At 36.1% G+C, this 19,108-nt stretch overlaps 1 protein-coding gene and 1 pseudogene across 1 annotated transcript; both read left to right on the plus strand.

Moving 5' to 3' along the window:
• Positions 1-107: 107 nt before the first annotated feature.
• Positions 108-4,014, plus strand: LOC131369582 (vitelline membrane outer layer protein 1 homolog; annotated as a pseudogene).
• Positions 4,015-16,972: 12,958 nt separating this feature from the next.
• On the plus strand, positions 16,973-18,861 carry LOC131369583 (vitelline membrane outer layer protein 1 homolog). The gene is made up of 5 exons (XM_058416413.1): positions 16,973-17,229; positions 17,478-17,605; positions 17,875-17,991; positions 18,285-18,466; positions 18,618-18,861. The coding sequence occupies exons 1-4, from the start codon at positions 17,038-17,040 to the stop codon at positions 18,463-18,465; spliced, it is 618 nt and encodes a 205-aa protein (XP_058272396.1). The 5' UTR covers positions 16,973-17,037; the 3' UTR covers position 18,466; positions 18,618-18,861.
• Positions 18,862-19,108: the final 247 nt, after the last annotated feature.

The raw sequence follows: 19,108 nt of genomic DNA on the forward strand, positions 1-19,108 counted from the left end.
ACTAAGGTTTAGGATCAAAGTCTTTGTTTCTGAACTGTGTCCTCAATCAAGGTTTAAAAAAACAGCTCAGCTAGAAAAATCAATAAACAAAATATTAAATGGCCAAAGTCTGAGTTAGAACATCTCTAACCTGCAAGGAGAGAACTAGGAGAGGGAGAAAGTAATAATCAACCAAGGCAGCAACAATGTTTCGGCTAGTTTGTTGTACACTGATTGTTTTTTTGGCGTTATTTGGATGCCATGTAAAGGGAAAAAGAGCTCAGCGAACTGCTGAAAGACCCTTTCAGTCACTGTTATTTGTGGATAATGGACAACGCTGGGGCACATGGGGTCTAAAAGAAATGTGTCCACTGGGTTTCTATGCTGCAGGCTTTAGTCTTAAGGTGAGTATTCTCTATGCATGTTTCTTTATTAAAGAGCTCTCCAAGCTAATTATTTTCTATTTTATTATCAGTTAATACACAGAAACAAACTGTTGATATTGCCAGTTTTTGTTTTGATGGCTTAAGAAATTAGGGGTCAACAGAATCAAGCTGCTAAAAGACAGCTCTGACACTTAAGACAGCTTAAGTGGGTAGCAGGCAACTTTAAGGAAAGATTATTAAATCTATTCTTGCTATTCAATGCACGCAATATAACCACTAGTGATAAAAGTGAACTGTATGCCAATTATGTTAAATAGAATTGTTAATTCATGCATTAATTCATTAATTTCCTTCTTCTGTTTCTGATGAGGGCTGCAGTGACAACAGACTAAGAAATATATAATATTTAGTTTAGAAAAATACAAGTCATACAAGTAATATTTTCTATAGTAAATATTATTTTTTTAGGTTGCAGGTTACTGGGAATCTTTGCTAATAACACTGCACTAAATGGAATTCGTCTTCATTGTGTTAACACACTTAGAGGATCAGGCCCATACTCTGACTATGCCACAGTACAATCAGACACTGGAAGGTATGTGTTTTAAATCCCATTTCATTCTGTGTTTTTTTACTGAGAAGACATTTCATTCTGTAGCATCTGGCCTCTTCCACCTCCTTTATTATAAAGTTCCTATTAATGAAATTACAAAAGATAGTCTGTTATCATAGAACCACTATTAGATATATAATTATTCTAATAAATTAATTTGAGAAATGCCCTGAAAAAGGTGTTCAGAAAAGAAAGCTACACTGAGAGAGCTCATAAGTTTAGATTCCTAAACCTAAGTTTACATGCCCCTGAGGAGGAGATGCTCCTCATTGGGTGTTATGTCCACTATAGACCATGGTCCTCCATAACAGGTGGAGAGTTGATTAGTGTTAGCCAACATCTGAACGTCTCTGATAGCTGGCCTTCATAGAACATTACAATGTCTTTATACAATGTCTTTGGCCAGTCATAAAATTATTCAGTCATTCAATCATAAGTCATCTGGCCAAAAACACATATAAGATGAGAGTGATTTTTCTAAAGTGATTGCAAACAAAAATGCACTTGCTCATAAGCATAGGTCCTGATGTACCCAATCACAAGAGATTGATCCCAAAACAAGATATTGTTGGATTGTGGATGGTAACTCTTTGTTCTTGTCTGAAAGGTACTGTAATTTGTTTATGAGGCCCAAAGAGGTGCTGTCCATGGTACTGATGCACTGCAATGGTCGCCACTACAAACAAAGGACTTGTCTACAATCCTGAGGCCACAAGGAGGACACTAATTGCTGGATTCTGTGCCGTCTCAAAATAATTTTAGTAGATCAGTGAAGTCCATGCCTCGACGGGTCAGGGCTGTTTTGGCAGCAAAAGGAGGACCAACACAATATTTGAATTTTGAAAGCAGGTGCTCATAATGTTATGCCTAGTCTGGCTGAAATCAATATTGTATGGTTGAAATGACAATTAAAGCTTCTTGACTTGATTTGGATGGACTCATTAGAGAAGTATTTGTGGGAGGTGAAAGGAGTTTTCACACCACATTCCATCCTGATGATTGTTATTTCTTACTGTTGTCTAAAAAGATCCACATGTGTAAACGTGCCCAAAGGTAGAGCCACTGTGTTATTTGAGAAGGCCATGTCCAAAGGTACTACCACTGCCACATGTGGGACTCTGCTTGGTGAATACTGTGGATCCACCAGATAAGCTTTTTGGGAGGTAGCTGGTACATGTCAAAAGGTACCAGTGCCAGACCACATTCCATCCTGATGACTAATAAGTCTATCACTATTTTGCCAGAGAAGACCAACAAGTAAAAACATGTCCAAATGTACTACCACTGTGGCTGCCTGACTCCATTCCATCCTGATGTTTGATAACGCCAAGTCAATACGATGTCTGAGAAGACCAACAAGTAAATGTACTACCAAACTGTACTGCCAAATTTACAACCACTGTGGCTGCTACAATATGCAGAAACTATCCTTGTATCCTGAACAGAAGTTGATTTTTTTTTTGTCACATGATTGTGTGACAGAGTGGCTAATATTTCTATTAATAGTGAATCTAGCCTCTATGATTAAATGCTGGTCAATTTCACTGTAAGACTGTATGCTTCAATGTGTACAAGGAAGATGGAGGTGTCATGGATGCCGTACTCCTTTGTGGGGGAATATAGGATGCAGTTGTCCAAGTACAACAGGTATTTAGGATACATTTGGGGGCTCACAGAGGCTGACCCATATCTAGGGCATGGTCAAACAACCTCAATGTCTTTTCAGATACTCATGTAGACATGGCATATTTGCTCTCCTGGAATGAGATACAGGAAGAATAACTTGTCCTTTGAATATAAAGGTGGCTCTGAGCTGTGTGGTATTTGCTTAGTCATGCACCTCCCAGAAAACAAGAGTGGGTACGGGTAGTGCAAGGTTGTGTTGAATCACTGGAGGTTGTGGTTTCTCTGTTTGTGAAAATTGTGCTGTAGATTTCCTCAAGAGCCAAAAACTAGGCTCCATTGCCTACAACTTCTTCTATGGAAGTGCAGCTTCCTCAGAATGAAGAGAAGCTTCTTTGTCATCTTTACCATTTCTATAGTACTGATCCATTAATGCTTTAGATAGCATTGATATCATGATAGCACATTTTCACAACAGCACAAATGGTATTCCAAATCACCACTCAAACTCATTGTCTGGATTGTTTTGGAGCCTTAAAAGTTACAGAATTCAACAAACTTAACCAGTAACAGTGTGCATGTTTGTGTTTTATTTTTCCAGCTGGGGTAAATGGACAGATATTCAGTGGTGTAACTCTGGAATGTTAAACAGTTTTCAGCTGCGTGTGGAACCTTACCAAGGAACCGCCTGGGACGATACAGCAGCAAATAATATCAAGTAATCCCAAGATATAGATATTACATAGTTATAGATAAAAAGCAATCAATTGCACATAACCACATTTCTTACATTTCACAAAAATATGTAATCCCATACAAAATATACACACGACTATTATGTGTATAATTTCTAATATATACAAATATTATGCTTAATATTTCCCAGGTTTAAATGCAGTGGAAGCGATGAGGAAATTAAAGGTGCAGGAATGTCTTGGGGTGACTGGGGCTCATGGAGTGACCCCTGTACAGGAACAGGCATCTGTGGAATACAAACAATGGTTGAGGAACCAAAAGGTGTGGGAGATGACACAGCGCTGAATGATGTGCGATTCTTCTGCTGCGACTAATGTGTGTGTGTGTGTGTGTGCAGACATTCTCCAAGTCTCTGGACCTATATTGAAGGGATATACACCATTATTCCAAAAGATTTATTCTTAGTTGATATTTTTGATGATGCTGGTGGAGAACACTGTTTATCATTTTGCTCCAAAATCTCACAAAGATGCTTCACTGGGTTGAAATGTGGTGAATGCAAAGGCAGTTAAAGTTTCTTTCTTTCGAAAGAAAAACTTTTCTCTTCAGATAAATTCTGCTCATCAGTTTCTCTTTTCAGATGTTCTGCCATTTCTTTAATTCAGTGTGTGATGAAACAAAGAATAAAATAAATAAACTCATAAAAGGTGGATCCAATATCTATGTTTGTTCCAATTCTTTTATTTCATTGATCTCCAAAATGATTGGTTTTGTTGCTTTATGTATACTTGGTTGGTGGTGGCATTTTGAGAGTTCTAGGATCAGATAATGAAAAGAATTTATACATTTTAAAAATGGATAAATTACTTTACCTAATTTTAATTTAAGGTCTGGTTGTTTCCCAAACCTGACTACAGCTCTCTAAACAAACAGGTCAGACTAAGTCTCTAGAAATGGACTTTGAGTTTCATTTTCCCCACAATGCTGTGAGAGATGTGGTGCTTTAAATTGTCAACTAGTTTGTTTTATTTATCGGGGATTACTTTCTCATAAAATGTGAATATATGTATTTTTCTTCATATTATGTTCTTTCATTGCTTTTGTCAGGTAGCTATGAAGAAAACATGAACAAATACACTATATTGCCAAAAGTATTCGCTCACCCATCCAAATAATCAGAATCAGGTGTTCCAATCACTTCCATGGCCACAGGTGTATAAAATCAAGCACCTAGGCATGCAGACTGTTTTTACAAACATTTGTGAAAGAATGGGTCGCTCTCAGGAGCTCAGTGAATTCCAGTGTGGAACTGTGATAGGATGCCACCTGTGCAACAAATCCAGTCGTGAAATTTCCTCGCTCCTAAATATTCCACAGTCAACTGTCAGCTGTATTATAAGAACGTGGAAGTGTTTGGGAACGACAACAACTCAGCCACGAAGGGGTAGGCCACGTAAACTGACGGAGTGGGGTCAGCGGATGCTGAGGCGCATAGTGCGAAGAGGTCGCCAACTTTCTGCAGAGTCAATCACTACAGACCTCCAAACTTCATGTGGCCTTCAGATTAGCTCAAGAACAGTGCGCAGAGAGCTTCATGGAATGGGTTTCCATGGCCGAGCAGCTGCATCCAAGCCATACATCACCAAGTGGAATGCAAAGCGTCGGATGCAGTGATGTAAAGCACGCCGCCACTGGACTCTAGAGCAGTGGAGACGCGTTCTCTGGAGTGACGAATCGAGCTTCTCCATCTGGCAATCTGATGGACGAGTCTGGGGTTGACGGTTGCCAGGAGAACGGTACTTGTCTGACTGCATTGTGCCAAGTGTAAAGTTTGGTGGAGGGGAGATTATGGTGTGGGGTTGTTTTTCAGGAGCTGGGCTTGGCCCCTTAGTTCCAGTGAAAGGAACTCTGAATGCTTCAGCATACCAAGACATTTTGGACAATTCCATGCTCCCAACTTTGTGGGAACAGTTTGGAGCTGGCCCCTTCCTCTTCCAACATGACTGTGCACCAGTGCACAAAGCAAGGTCCATAAAGACATGGATGACAGAGTCTGGTGTGGATGAACTTGACTGGCCTGCACAGAGTCCTGACCTCAACCCGATAGAACACCTTTGGGATGAATTAGAGCGGAGACTGAGAGCCAGGCCTTCTCGTCCAACATCAGTGTGTGACCTCACAAATGCGCTTCTGGAAGAATGGTCAAAAATTCCCATAAACACACTCCTAAACCTTGTGGACAGCCTTCCTAGAAGAGTTGAAGCTGTTATAGCTGCAAAGGGTGGACCGACGTCATATTGAACCCTATGGATTAGGAATGGGATGTCACTTAAGTTCATATGCGAGTCAAGGCAGGTGAGCGAATACTTTTGGCAATATAGTGTACCACAGTAAAAAATAGAAAGATGTGTTGTTTTTTGTTTTGACTTTCCTTTCTCCTTGATAGAGAAAATATTTAAATTAAAATAAAATACTTTTGTTGATTTTTTTTTTCTTTCACCCAAAGTTAAATATAAAAAACATAACAAAATCAACCAAAATGCTGTTCACTATTTCAGTAATATATTTTTCATATTGTTTGATTATAAAGTTGGTTGGTGGTCCCATCTTGAGAGTTCCAGAATCAGATAATGGATAGAATGAATTAATTTTAAATGGATAAAAGAACAGGCATCTTACTTTAATTTAATTTAACCTTTTTCCCCAAACCTGAAATGTAAAAGATTTTGGAAAGGACTACAGCTCTCTGCACAAACATGTCTGTCAACATTTCAGGATGCACTCAGATGAATGGAATTTTAGTTTCAGTTTCCACACAGTGCTGTTTATATATTGGGAAATAATTTGTTAGATAAGCTCATGGGCAGGTACAAACAAAAATAAATGTCTTAGGTATTAAAATACCAATGTAGCTGAGGTTATGTAGCTTTAATTTAATGTCAGTGTTTCTGGAAGGAACTACAGCTCAACAAGTTTTTGCATTTTCTCAGAGCATTTCTAAAAACTGACATACACTGATCAGCCACAACATTAAAAGCACCTGCCTAATATCTTCCCTTGTGGCACCAAAACAGCTCAGACGCATGCGGCATGGACTCCACAATTCTTCTGAAGGTGTGCTGTTGTATCTGGCACCAGGATATTAACAGCAGACCCTTATTGTGCCACATTTTCTTACAACATCAGAAGGATTCGCCCATTTTTATCCATACTGGCTATTCAGGTGCTTGTTCAGTCTCTTGTCATTTTGAGACTGCAACTCTCTACAGGCAGGTCTACCTCTGAATGCAATTTGTCCACTGCAAATGATCCAAAATGCAGCTGCACAACTTGTAATCAGCCTGCCTAAGTTCTCCCCCACCACCCCACTGCTGCGTTCCCTCCGCTGGCTTTCAGTAGCTGCACTCATCAGATTCAAAACACTGATGCTTGCCTACAAAGCTGGACCATCTTACCTCAAAGCTCTTAATACTTCTCGCACTGCACCTCACTCCCTCAGATCCACTAGCACTGCTCGACTAGTCCCACCATCTCTCAGGGTAAAAGGTAGGTATACATCAAGACTCTTCTCTGTTCTGGCACTAAGGTGGTGTAATGAACTTCCCCTAGATGTCTGCACAGCCGAGTCACTGACTCGTCTTCAAATGACGGATGAAGACCTACCTCTTCCTGAAGCACTAGCTCTTATTTTTCCCTGTTTATTTTAAGTAGTTTTTAGGCTGATGGTATCCTAAATTTGTGACCTACTGAAACAGTGTTAATGTATTAACTGATAGAGACTTCAAAGCACTTTTGTACGTCGCTCTGGATAAGACCGTCTGCCAAATGCCAGAAATGTAATGTAAATGCAGATTCTTTATGTCCTGCAAGTTGCAAGGTGGGTCCTCATGCACTGTAAACCCGGCTAAGTTGATTGTACTTAAATTTTTTTTAAGTAATCGACAGTAGAAAAAATGAATTTGTTTAAGTAGAGTCAACTTAAATGCAAAAGAGTCGGAACTTATTATTTTAAGTCAAATATACTTAAAACCATATTTGTACTAAAATAATTGGGATAGAAAAATTCCACTTCAGTTAGTTTTTTTGTTTGTTTGTTTTTGTGAATGACCACATAATGCAGTACATTTTTATTGTTTATTTTATTGAAACATATTACAAAGCAACAACAAACAAATAAGCTTTAAATAGCTTTAAATGACGAACAGTTATATGACCAAAATGCCTTTTTTACCAGCAGGTAATTGATTGTGAGAGCAACTGTCTGCAGCAAAATAAACTGTAGTTCTTCTATTTTCTCTTACAATCACTTTGAAACACCCTAAAACTACATTCCTTTGTTTTAGCAAATGGAACAACGTGTGTATTGTTATGAAACGACATAGTTTTCTAAAAGTTTGCTTAGGGAATAAATTTCAAGTTTTCAACACATTTTAACAACACTTACTGTACCATGTAGCAGCATATAAGTGGATACAAAAGCAGGTATGATTATTTATACCTCTCAGTGCAGTCTAATTGCGCCACACAACAAAGCAGGCACTGTTAGTATTAAGACCAACTGTACAGTCATCACAAGTGTCTTACACTCCAAGCTCATTTTTCTGCTTTTGAATCTTGGATGATAACTGCCTTAAACTTTAACTGGCACAATATGTTACAACGTTCAACATGAAACCATTTTGTTTACAGCAGGGGTTCCCAAACCAAGTCCTCAAGTCCCACTGCCCTGCTTGTTTTCCAACTAACCCTGCCCTGCACGCTGCTGATTACCTGGATTGGGTGTGTTCAGTCAGGCATGGTAGTTGGAAAACAAGCAGGACTTTGGGCCTTGAGGACCAGAGTTCGGGAACCCTTGGTTTACAGGGACTTTTCTGCTTTACCTGCTAAATACACAAACTTTCTAAAATGTGTCCTCTGTTAAACAATTTCAGTTCTAGTTAAACAAACATTTTTAACAATCACATATATTATGATATATACATACACATAAATATACACATATAAATGAGCAACAGCAAGAATATTTGAAATTGTGCCATGGTCATGAATGTGTCTTACACAGCAAGATCATTCTTCAGCTTTTGAACCTTTGGTGGTAGCTCACTTCGACCTACGTTTAGCATTACCTGCTGAATAAAGATAAAAGTGTTTTTCATGCACTTCGGGTACTCCAAGTGGAGGTAAAGCCAAACAAGAGGCACATAGCTTGAGGCAGGTTGCTGAGTGCATCCATTACAAGGCTGCCCTCTAGGATAATTCCCACTCTTGAGGGGTTCAGTTGTGGTGATGCTGGGCTTGTGGCTCTGTGGTCCTCATAGCAGAGAATTCCCACTGGAATGTCCAAGGATTAAGATTCTTCGTTGTGTGAGAGACAAGACAATAAAGAGGAGTAAATAAAGGAGTAAGGAGGAATAAAGAGTAGGGCAATAAATGAGACTAATATGAAAAGTGGGCATGAAATATAAAAAAATACCATGCTGCTTTTGTATGTATTGGAGTCAACCTCAAATTTACATACATTCAGATGTACACATATTTCTAGCTAGAAAAGTTCCAACTGTTTCTAATTTGGAGTACATAAACACAGAAAACAACTGACCAAGTTCACCAAGAAAATGGCCTCTTCTTTACTGCAGTCACCTGTCGTTTAAAACAGCCCAAACTTGTGAAAAACAGAAAAATGCAAATGCTGTTTTTATCAACTGCATGTTACTGCAGTTAAGTTTCAGGCAGAAAACATATTTGTCCAAGGAGAAGGTAAATTGCAGAAAAGACCAAATTTATTCTGTGAAATTAAGAAAAAGGTGCAATTTTCTCAGTATCCTCCAACAAACAAGCCCAGACTAGTTTTGAATCTTGAGCCAGTCAGCTGAAACAGGGGTGTGGCCTTAGGTAAAACTTAATAGTTTACGTTTTTTAAACTTACAAAATTAAGTACACCTAGTGATTGTTTCATGTACTCATACTGTTTAAGTAATGCAATAAAACTCATTTTTTAAAAGTGATATTTACTCAAACTCTTTGCATAGAAACAACTTTTGTGCGTCAGGCTTGTTAGTCTAGTACATTCCACAGATATCTGGATTGAGAGCTTAGAAATTTAGCGAACAGGTTAATACCTGAATTCTTTGCCATGTTCTGCACTCCTGAACAAATGTTGTAGTGTGACAGGGTACATTAACCTGCTGAAATGGCCATTGCCATTAGGGAATGCCATTGCCATGAAGGGGTGTACATGATCTGGCATGTTTAGTCAGGCACAGGAAACAGACCTATATCTGGGACATGGCCTGAAAAAAATCTTGCAATTTTAGAATGAGATGGAACAAGTTTGACTACATTTGAAGGAATGGATTTTAAGATTCGTTTTCCCCACAATGCCCTTAGAAATGTGGCGCTTTCGATTCCCAGTCTACGTGTGAAAGATTCTGGAAAGAACTACAACTCAATATGCAAATAAGTTGTTTTCTCTTAGCACGTACAGGAATTAACATACAATGATCAGCCATTACATTAAAACCACCTGCCTAATATTATGTGGGTTCCATTATTCCAAAAGCTTTTTTTCTTTGTTGCCATTTGATGATGGTGATGGAGAGCACTGTTTATCACGCTGGTCCAAAATATCAAAATAAGGTATAACTGGGTTGAAATCTGATGAGGCAGTAAAAGTATTTTTGTTTTTTGTTTTTTGTCTCTCATCATGTACAGTTGAGGTCACAACACACAATATTAAGAATCAAGGGTAGGTGAACTTTTGAACTGGTTCATTTGTGTGAATTCAGTAATTATTTTGTATTCTGGACTGCATGTTTCAACATCTCTTATGTGAAATAGATTATTTAGGGCAGAACTAAATAAAAAAAAAACCCTGGAATTTATAAGATCCCTCTTATCACTTTTGAATGAACATTTTGTATATTCAGCAAGGCGGGATGTAAACTTCCCACCACAATTGTATCTTCAGATATTTGCAGTTGCTACTATAAATTCTGCTCATCAGTTTCCTGAGTGTCCTCAAACCAATGTGTGTTAACCAGTTAATACCAAAAATAACACAATAAACAAAAAATGCTCTTTACTATTTCAGTAATATATTTTCATATTGTTCGATATAAACTTGGTTGGTGGTACAATCTTGAGTTCCAGGATCAGATAATGGATAGAATAAATTAATTTTAAAATGGATAAAAGAGCAGGCATCTTAATTTAATTTAATTTCATTTAATTTAACCTGAAATTTAAACGATTTTGGAAAGGACTACACAAACATGTCTGACTACATTTTTGGATGCAGTCAGATGAATGGAATTTTAGTTTCTGTTTCCCCAAACTGCTGTTTTTTATATAGTGGGAAATAATTTGTTAGATAAGATCATGGGCAGGTACAAACAAAAAAAAATATCTTTGGTATTAAAATACCGATGAAGAGGTGGATATAGCTGAGGTTACATAGCTTCAATATAACTTCAGTGTTTCTGGGAATTGACATACACTGATCTGCCACAATATTAAAAGAACCTGCCTATTATGGGTATATATCCCTTGTGCAATCTAGCCATGGGGATCACAGTCCAGTGACTTCTGTGCCGGTCCCAAGCCCGGATAAATAGAGAGGGTTGCGTCAGGAAGGGTATCCGGCGTAAAACATTGCCAAATTTAATCATGTGAATCGTCAATTCTCCAAATTTCATACCGGATCGGTCAAGGCCTGGGTTAACAATGACTGCCATCGGTGCTGGTGGAAATTGGGCTATTTTTGGTTGAAGAAGTAGGGAGTGAGGAGAGTGCCTAGACAAAGAGAGAAGTGGAAAGGTAAGAGTGTAGAACTGAGAATAGGAACTCTGAATGAAGTCAGGAAGGCTTTGAAGAGGATGAAAAGTGGAAAGGAAGTTGGTCCTGATGACATCCCGGTGGAGGTCTGGAAGTGTCTAGGAGAGGAAGCAGTGGAATTTTCAACTAGTTTGTTTAACAGGGTTTTAGAGAGTGAGTTTTGGACATGTTCAGAGGAGGGAGAGTGAGTATTGGTAGGAGAATGTTGGACATGGAGCTGCCAGGCAGGAGGCCAAATAGGAGGTATATGGATGTAATAAATGAGGATATGGAGCTAGTGGGTGCAAGTGTTGAGGATGCAGAAGATAGGGATAGGTGGAGAGAGATGATTCGCTGTGGGAACCCCTGAAGGGAAAAGCTGAAAGAAGAAGAATATCCTTTGTGCCACCAAAACAGCTCTGAGCCGTTGAGGCCACATGCCACAGATGCTTGATTGAACTGTCAGCATGGTAATACATAGGCCAAGTCTATTTGTCATGTTCCACAGTCCACTCCTGAACAAATGTTGTAGTACACAGTGCGTATTATAAATACAATACAGTGGTGGGGTTTTCTTAATCTGCAACCATGTTTAGATATGATGTCATAGTAACATCCACATGAATGTCAGGATTCAAGGTTTGCCAGGATGTGTTGCAAGTTTATAAAAGCAAAATTACTCGAAAAACACATGATTCCTTCATGTTCATTAGGAAAATTTGGTTTAGGATTCAGTAAGAAAGATGAACACTAATCATTTCCCTGTATCTCGATGATGAATGTAATGTTTCATGTTCATGTCAGATCATACTACTGGTTGGATATGATAAATCTGAGCACTATTAGTTATTTGCAATGTTCAAATAAAATTCTAAACAATGTTAGTTTTAAACTAACTACTCTCAAAGTTTGATTTGGGACAGATTTACACCCTGACATTGGATTAAATTTATATTCAGTTTGATGCATCTATTTTTAGAATTGTCTTAGAAGCGCATGTTAACTACATGAAGTGATTTACAAGGAGAGGAAAGTGTTGTTCTGTGCAGTTTTTATGCTCCACATAGAGAAAGCAGTGAATTGAACCCTGAAATAATAACACCGCCTCACAGTAGTTCTTTCTACAATATACTGTAGGAAGGCATACATAAAAACACAATGAATACTGAGATTGCTCTTAATATTGTTCTGAGATCTACACAGTCAAATAATCATGCCTGGAGTATTGATGAACTGTCACAATGTGCACACTATGTAATTATGTTTAATTAAAGCAATTATAGAGTTTCTATATAATGCAGGAATATGTCTTAGTGTTTAGAAACATGGAAATAGCCCATTATCAGATAAACTATTGTTTATTTTAAAGTTTACATCGACAAGATGACCTTATCATGATAAACAGGATAAATGTGAAAAGATTTCTTGTTTAACATATAATTATGTTATTTTAACCAATATATATTTGGTATATTTATACCAAATCTGTACCTATAAAACACTCCATACCAGAATGAAAACAAGAGGACTGGATTTTGTTTTTAATTTCCCAAGTCATAAAAAGTGTTTAAGTGCTGATTACTAACCGTATACTATTTTGTCTATGAATTTAAATATACAGATTGATGTAAATTTGTAGTTAAGAAACACTTTTGGTTTATGTTGTGATGTTGATGCTGGTGGTAACTACCCTGTCATTGTGGTTTGGTAAGGGTAAGGTTTGGTTTCACTTTTGGAACTGCAGGCTTGTTTGCAGAATTGGGAAGATTAAAAAAGTCACATTTTTACCTTGAGTACAGTTTACAAACATCTGTATTTAAATATCTCATTTGATATATTTCACTTTTCTCACCTCATTATTATTACTATTATTTTTTTAAGTTTTAAGTCTGCTGCAGAATGTGTGTGTATTTCTTTTCAATTTATAAACATGTTCATAAATTGTGAATGTTAAACTTCTTTTTGTCAATTGAAAAGAACAGGGAAGTTACCTGACAGGGAAAGACACAGATGTTAACTGCACCCTTTTTTTTTTTTTAATTAAAAATCTCTTTCAGTAATCTACTGGGTCAAGTAACAAAGAAGGAAGAAGGGAGTGTCTGCGCTCGACCACGCTTCATTTTTCAACCATTAGCTTTGCATCAACAATCCACGTCAATGTAAAATGGTTCTTTATAATTCAGGAACATACCTTATTGCTCGGTAACAAGGAAATGTCAATCAAGGAAACTTTACTTTTAGTTTTGTTTTGTTTTGTATCTCAAACATCTGAACAATAATGCATTCCTTGGACAGGGTACACATGTTTTTACATATGTTATGTTTGTTGTATTTCATAAACGTTATTTAATAATAATAATTATTATTATTATAATAATAATAATAAAATTGACATACTATGGTATACATCTCAGTTTGTTAAGTAAGAAAAGAACAAACATACACAGCTTCAAGAATCATTTACATTAGTTAAGTCGTCTTTATTTGTCACACAAACAAGAGACACTTTTGGTTTAGGTTGTCAGGTTGATGCTGGTGGTTTTGTAAGGGTAAGGTTTGGTTTGGCTTTTGGAACTGCAGGCTTGTTTGCAGGATTGGGAAGATTAAAAAAGTTAAATTTTTACTATTACTCGCCTTGAGTACAGTTTTCAAACATCTGTATTTAAATATCTCATTTGATGTATTTCACTTTTCTCACCTCAAAATTTATAAATTAATTCATTTCATTATTATTTTATTAAGGTCTGCAGCAGAATGTGTGTGTACTTCTTTTCAATTTATAAAAGCATATTAAATTGTGAATGTTATACTTTTTTTTGGTCAATTTATAAGAACAGGGAAATGACCTGACAGGGGAAAAAACAGAGATGTTAACTGCACCCTTTTTTAAACAAAAATCTCTTTCAGTAATCTATTGAGTCAAATAACAAACAAGGGAGTGTCTGCTCTCGACCACGCTTCATTTAACAACCATCAGATTTCCATCAACAATCTATGTCAGTGTACAATGTTTTTGTGCAATACAGGAAAATATTTTAGTGTTTAGTAACAAGGAAATAAATGCTGATTAGTTCTCAGGCAATTTGGTTTTCAAACTACATTAATTAGATCTAGGGTTTTTTGGAACTGTGGCTTAAATTCCATCATTTCCATCATTTTAAACATCCTTGTGTGTTATCACAAGGCATCAGCATCTTCAGTTAACGTGACATATGTTCATGGTTTGCAGAAAAATGCAGGTGGAACGTAGACTAAGCAAAAATTGTTAGAGCTAGAGATTAGGAGTGTTACAGGGCACAAATACCTAAAGTGAAAATGAACAAAATGAAGGTAACATAAAAGATGCAAACAAAATCATCCTAAACTGTTCCCTTGTTCCATTGTGAAAATATTATTTAAAACAATTTCTTAATCATAAAAGCATTTTTTTTTCCATTCCAGTGAGATTTCAAGTAAGTAGTTCTTAAACTGAAAGGTTTACTATTCTTTGATTTATATTTTTGTTCTAAAGAGATGAACACTGGAGCAGTAATGTAAAAACATCAGTTCTGTCATAAACAATAAACTAGAATTTCTCAAAAATATGGGGGGTTATGCTCTTGCCCAGGGATGATGGGTTTGTCTACAACCACACTGAAAAAAATGATTCATTGAATTTACTCAATTTTCTTAAGTTAAGTGGTTGCAATCAATTTATTTTAGCTATATTTAAATAAATAAATTAAGTTCACTGACTTTGAACTCAATTTATTTATTTAAATGTAGCTAAAATAAATTGATTGCAACCACTTAAGAAAATTGAGTGAATTCATTTTTTTCAGTGCATCCGCACTGAAGCCTATGAACATTCTAGAGGTTGACATAGAGTTCATTGGACTTCATGGCTTGGTTTTTGTTCTGACCTTCACTGTGATCATATCCACACTGCGATCTTATACACACTGTGATCATATACAATGTATTCCTATACACACTGTAATCTTATATACACTGTGGTCAAGCTGATCAAAGTTGTCACAGGTCCAGTCACGTTCTACAGACATTTCAAAGTAAAAAGGCCTTCATAAATGATCTAAACACTTGCCAGATAAGAGAGGTAATCTTCCTTTAGATTTCAGATCTCTGGTTCAGATTTAAATTCACAAAATTTCACAAAATTTTACGTTCACGCGTTCACTGCTCACAGCGTTTTTTAAGAAGCTATGTAATTTAACACTTTGTCATGAATTGCTGTGTGTTTGTTTAACAATGTTATTAATATACCATGACGAACATATATGATTCATTTTCATAATCTTTTATTTAGTTTTACTTTCTGTTCAGCTGCACTGTTAAAGAAAACATTTGTATTGTATTGTATTCCTTTACATTGTATTCCTTTGCATAACATTCTTAACATTCAGACCAAAAATACTGTAGGAATGTCAGGCGATTATGAGAAGACTATGAGAACACAGAGCAGAATTTTAGCTTTCATTTTCTCATATTCATATCTAGATACCAAGAACTGTTTAGTAGTTTTCAGCCCTAATTCTACTTACAGCTTAAAACATATTTACCAAACAAACCAAGTAACACATCTGTATGTAAACATCGGGAACTAAAAGCTGAAATTCTGCTCTCATATTCATCTTTTCATCTCACACCCAAATGTCTTCACTGCATTGCAAAAACAATACAACTGGCCTTGCTGTTCCAATTATTTTGGAGGGGATTATATAAATACATAAATATTCAGTGTGTGTGTGTGTGTGTGTGTGTGTGTGTTATAACATTAAGAAAAGTTTTGATTGATTATATCAGAATACATTATTTATGTCTTGTTATTCTGGAGTGACAAATATACTGTTGCTTATTTCTCAAGAATACTGCATTGTTGCATATTCATATACAGTTCGATCACAGAGGTTGACATAGAGTTCATTGGACTTCATGGCTTGGTTTTTGTTCTGACCTTCACTGTGATCATATCCACACTGCGATCTTATACACACTGTGATCATATACAATGTATTCCTATACACACTGTAATCTTATATACACTGTGGTCAAGCTGATCAAAGTTGTCACAGGTCCAGTCACGTTCTACAGACATTTCAAAGTAAAAAGGCCTTCATAAATGATCTAAACACTTGCCAGATAAGAGAGGTAATGTGTAATATAATTAAACAAGTTGTAAGAGCTCAGTAATTTAATCTAATTCATCTCTGTTTATTTATTGATATAAGGAACAAGGAAATGTTTACAAGGAAATTTCACTTGTTTTTTCTGAAACTTCTTAATAATGTTACTTAACAAGGACAGGGAAAACACTCTTTTATTTATGTTCATTATCCATTCTGTTAAATCTTTCTTGTATTATCTAAATATTAAGTACAGTATATACCAGATTGTATAAGAAATGTAATATCCATCCAACATAATTAATGAAAATATGTTGTATATGATCATGCACACATGTTATATTGGTAATATGTTAATCAGACAATAATATTGAATTAATTAATAAGTAAATAATAATAACAACAACAACAACAATAATAATAATAATAATAATAATAATAATAATAATAATAATAATAATAATAATAATAATAATAATAATATTTATTACACACACACACACAAGCTAAAACCATGGAAAACATTTGTCCTTGCATTAAAATTATTTTGAACTAGAAATGAGTGGAAACTAATCAACTTTAGCCAGTTTAACATTCTGTGTGCTGGCTTCAACTTGGATTAATGCCAAAAAATTTTAGAGAAAATATGATAATTGCAGTCTATGCTGATGTCACACTTTGCACTGATTGGCTAGGTAGAGTATATAAACAGAAGCATCTGCTGACAGCATGAACACTTTTGCAGGGAGAATCATTCTGATTACCTGATAACAGTTTCACTTCAGTTTCAGCTCAATCCAAGAGAATGTATTTTCTGCTTGTTTTGCCTCTGCTCATGCTCTCCTACGGGGAGTGTGCAAGTGTCAACGACACACAAAGCAGACTTATCGGTCCGTTTCCCAGTTCTATCTCTGTGTATAATGGACAGATCTGGGGAACATGGGGAATTACAGAGAGGTGTCCTACAGGCACCTATGCTACAGGCTTTAGCCTCAGGGTGAGTACAACTCATTTGTGATATAATTACAGTTATTAATATTTCTATAGGTGCAATAACGGTATTAAACCATGTAATGTTAGCAAAGATTCCAGTGGGCCAGAGACTGTAACAATAACCATTACACAGAGCTGTGTAGATTTTGGTCAAAGGCCCAGTTTAAATGACCATACAAATAAATTTAATCAACAAATGATTTTAATTTTCAAAGTATTTTTTTTTTGTTTCTTTGTTTGTTTCTTTTTTAGGTTGAGTCATATCAGGGGATTTGGAGTGATGACACAGCCCTAAATGCAATTGCTCTTCACTGCTCTAGACCCATCGGCTCCAGCGGTATTGTCGGGGGCTACACAACTATCAGATCTGCTGTAGGAAGGTAAAACAAATTACACATTGTGTATGTTCTTTCCCATGTATTAAATATTGCATATAAAGAAAAAATAAGGCATACAATATGTAGTGAATATTATATACATAGATAAAAGACCTACAGGACATACATACATACATACATACAACATGATTCGGTGTCATAATTAATAAAATTATATAAACTATAAGTTATTATTAGTATTAATAGTAAATGTAGTGGTAGGAGTGGTAATGGTATTAACTATTGTTTTGTTTTTTTTGTTTTTTTTACAGCTGGGGATCTTGGTCACAGCCTTTTTGGTGTCCCAGGGGAGTACTGAAAGCTTTCCAGCTGCGAGTAGAGAGTTATCAGGGATTAACAAGGGATGATACTGCTGCTAACAACATAAGGTAATTTGTAAATCACAATAAAACACACATTCAATATGATCTATATATAAGTAATAAAAAACTAATTCCTGGTATTCACAAATCATTTAATCTGTAACTATAATTTCGTAATGCTTTACATAAGTTGCTTTTGACCCAAATTAATGCAGCATAAAGTTTTAAGCATTAATTGATTATTCAATGACTTATGAACATGTCACGCATTTGATCATGTCTTGTTAATAAGTTTGCTTGATAAAGCAAAATGACTTGGAAAAGATAACAGGGAATGTGTTTATAACTAATCATTCCAGGTTCCAGTGCTCCACAGGCTATGTGTTGGAAGGCAATGGTATGAGCTGGGGTAGCTGGGGTTCCTGGAGCTCACTTTGTGGTGGAACCGGGATTTGCGGCATCCAAACTAAAGTGGAGTCGCCTCGGGGCCCAGGAGATGACACCAGTCTTAATGATGTCCGCTTTGATTGCTGCTACTAAGGTACATTTTTTACCAAATCTGGATAATAAAATGAAAAGATTAGTGCTGTTATTCATTTTGCTGCAAAAAAACAAAAACAAATTGTTGTACATGCTTGAAGAGGAAAACTGACACATTTACCTTATTTTATTATTTGTTTTCTGTTTCACAGCATGACTTCACAAAGTGAGAACATGAAGGAGGACAACTACATATAATGAATAATCAAAATACTAATCTCACTATTTCTTATGAAATCACATATCAGAGTAAATTATATGATAATAACTAATCTATCTTTCACTAATCACAAAATGTACTCACTGATCATTTAGTCTTATTTGTTGTCTTTGCCTGTGTTTTAATGACAAATCAGTTCTGAACTTACTTGAAATAAAACATGCTAATCAGCTCAACCATTTCTGTGAGGTTCTGTTGGAGAAAAATTATATGCTTTGCTTTAACTTAGCAATACTCTGCCTAAAAGTAGTGTTTATCTATCAAAATTATTTATCTATTGAGTAGTAGCTGGCTTTGATTAATGCAAATTTATAATAATCATGCATAACCATTAATATTAGTGTACTGGTGTAATAACCACACTGAGACTGGAAAAAGGAGAGAGAAATTTATTGAAACATTAGGAGTTACAGCTCAGTCAGC

The sequence above is a fragment of the Hemibagrus wyckioides genome, linkage group LG18, assembly GCF_019097595.1.
Source record: "Hemibagrus wyckioides isolate EC202008001 linkage group LG18, SWU_Hwy_1.0, whole genome shotgun sequence".
Taxonomy (NCBI): domain Eukaryota; kingdom Metazoa; phylum Chordata; class Actinopteri; order Siluriformes; family Bagridae; genus Hemibagrus; species Hemibagrus wyckioides.